Below are 2,004 nucleotides of genomic sequence, written 5' to 3' on the forward strand. Positions count from 1 at the left end.
CTGGGGACAGAGCAGCTGGAGAGCAGCCAGGCAGAAAGGGACCTGCAGGGAGTGATGGACAGCAGGCTGGGCATGAGCCAGCAGTGTGCCCAGGTCTGCAAGAAGGCCAAAGGCTCCTGGGCTGGATCAGGAATGGTGTGGCCAGCAGGAGCAGGGCAGGGATTCTTCCCCTATGCTGGGCACTGGTTGGGCAGCACCTCGAGTGCTGTGTCCAGTTCTGGGTCCCCTGGGGTGGGGAATTAAAAGAAATTTGTAGTAGGAAGAGTAAAGAAAGCCAGGGTGAAGCAAGGGAAAAGCTCAGGGCATTTTGGGAGTGGCTGCCAGGCAGCCCTGGCTCTGAGCAACAGCGTCTGCAGTGGGACAGGAAACTCCCAGCTGATGGGAACAAACTTTCTGGCTGAGTGCAGAGGCCACGACAAAGCTGAATGGTTTCCCTGGTGTCCCCCAGCCCTTGCTGGCCCCAGGGGCTGATGGCATGTGTGCTCCCTCAGGTTCATATCCCCACACCAACAGCATGGGGGTGCTCCCCGTGCTGTGTGTAATGCAATCAGGGGCTGCTGAGCCAGTGCTGCTGTGTCTGTGCCTGCAAGGATGGGGCACCTGTGTGAGCTGGAGGAGAGGCCAGGGCTGCAGAGGGGGGATGTTGTTGGCAGCTCCATGAGGATGCCCTGGGACGCTGCCCTCGGCTGTCCAGCACACTGGGGTTGGATCAGCCCCTGCTCTGCTGCTCTTCCCATCTGCCCCAGGGCCCTTGCGGAGCCCCAGCCATGCTGTTTGCCCCCAGCCTGCCCACGGCCAGCCTGGGGCTGCTCACGGGGCTTTTCTGTGCTGAGCATTGGCCTGGGCATGTTCTTGAGAGAGTCTGGGCAAGGAGCCTGGAGCCCCCAGGCCCTGGCCTGAGGCGTCAGCGCTGCCCCAGCAGTGCCCATGGCCTGTCCCTGCTGCAGCCCGGGCACTGCCACCCCCAGGGCTGTGCCCGGCCTCGAGAGCACTCAGGCCCTACAGCAACACCAGGGCCACCAGGGCAGCAGGGCAGGGCCACGGCAGCAGTACTGGCAACACCAAGTTGGCACAAACAATGACATCACTTTGTAGAAAATATTTAAAATTTTAAACAAGGACAAAGAACCTCCAAAATGAAACTAACAAGAAGTATTAAAGGTTACTTTTATTACAAGTGATTTGCAAATACTGGCCAGCAGTTTAATGTTCCTGAAACCATCCAGTCCTCAGTCTCCACACTGCAGCCTTGAGCTCCTGGTTCCTCAGGCTGTAGATGAGGGGGTTCAGGGCTGGAGGCACCACTGAGTACAGAACTGACAGGGCCAGATCCAGGGATGGGGAGGAGATGGAGGGGGGCTTCAGGTAGGCAAATGTGCCAGTGCTATAGAAAAGAGAGACCACGGCCAGGTGAGGGAGGCAGGTGGAAAAGGCTTTGTGCCGTCCCTGCTCAGAGGGGATCCTCATCACAGCCTTGAAGATCTGCACATAGGAGAAAACAACGAACACAAAACAACCAAATGATAAACAGGCACTAACAGCAAGCAGCCCAAATTCCCTAATGTAGGATTTGGAGCAGGAGAGCTTGAGGATCTGTGGGATTTCACAGAAGAACTGGCCCAGGGCATTGCCATGGCACAGGGGCAGGGAAAATGTATTGGCTGTGTGCAGCAGAGCATTGAGAAAGCCACTGGCCCAGGCAGCTGCTGCCATGTGGGCACAAGCTCTGCTGCCCAGGAGGGTCCCGTAGTGCAGGGGTTTGCAGATGGACACATAGCGGTCATAGCACATGATGGTCAGCAGGCAAATCTCTGTTGCAAGAAAAAAAAAAATCAGAAAGACTTGGGAAGCACATCCAGTGTAGGAGATGTCCCTGGTGTCCCAGAGGGAATTGTGCATGGCTTTGGGGACAGTTGTGCAGATGGAGCCCAGGTCGCTGAGGGCCAGGTTGAGCAGGAAGAAGAACATGGGTGTGTGCAGTTGGTGGTCACAGGCTACGGCGCT

General features: G+C 57.1%; 1 protein-coding gene across 1 annotated transcript; it reads right to left on the reverse strand.

Moving 5' to 3' along the window:
• Positions 1–1,275: 1,275 nt before the first annotated feature.
• On the reverse strand, positions 1,276–1,761 carry LOC134420485 (olfactory receptor 14J1-like; the record flags this gene model as incomplete). Its single annotated transcript, XM_063160652.1, has 1 exon — positions 1,276–1,761. A coding segment is annotated over one exon (486 nt), but the record flags the coding sequence as incomplete, so codon positions are not given.
• Between the last annotated feature and the right edge of the window lie 243 nt (positions 1,762–2,004).

The sequence above is a fragment of the Melospiza melodia genome, chromosome 7 (genome assembly GCF_035770615.1).
Source record: "Melospiza melodia melodia isolate bMelMel2 chromosome 7, bMelMel2.pri, whole genome shotgun sequence".
NCBI lineage: Eukaryota > Metazoa > Chordata > Aves > Passeriformes > Passerellidae > Melospiza > Melospiza melodia.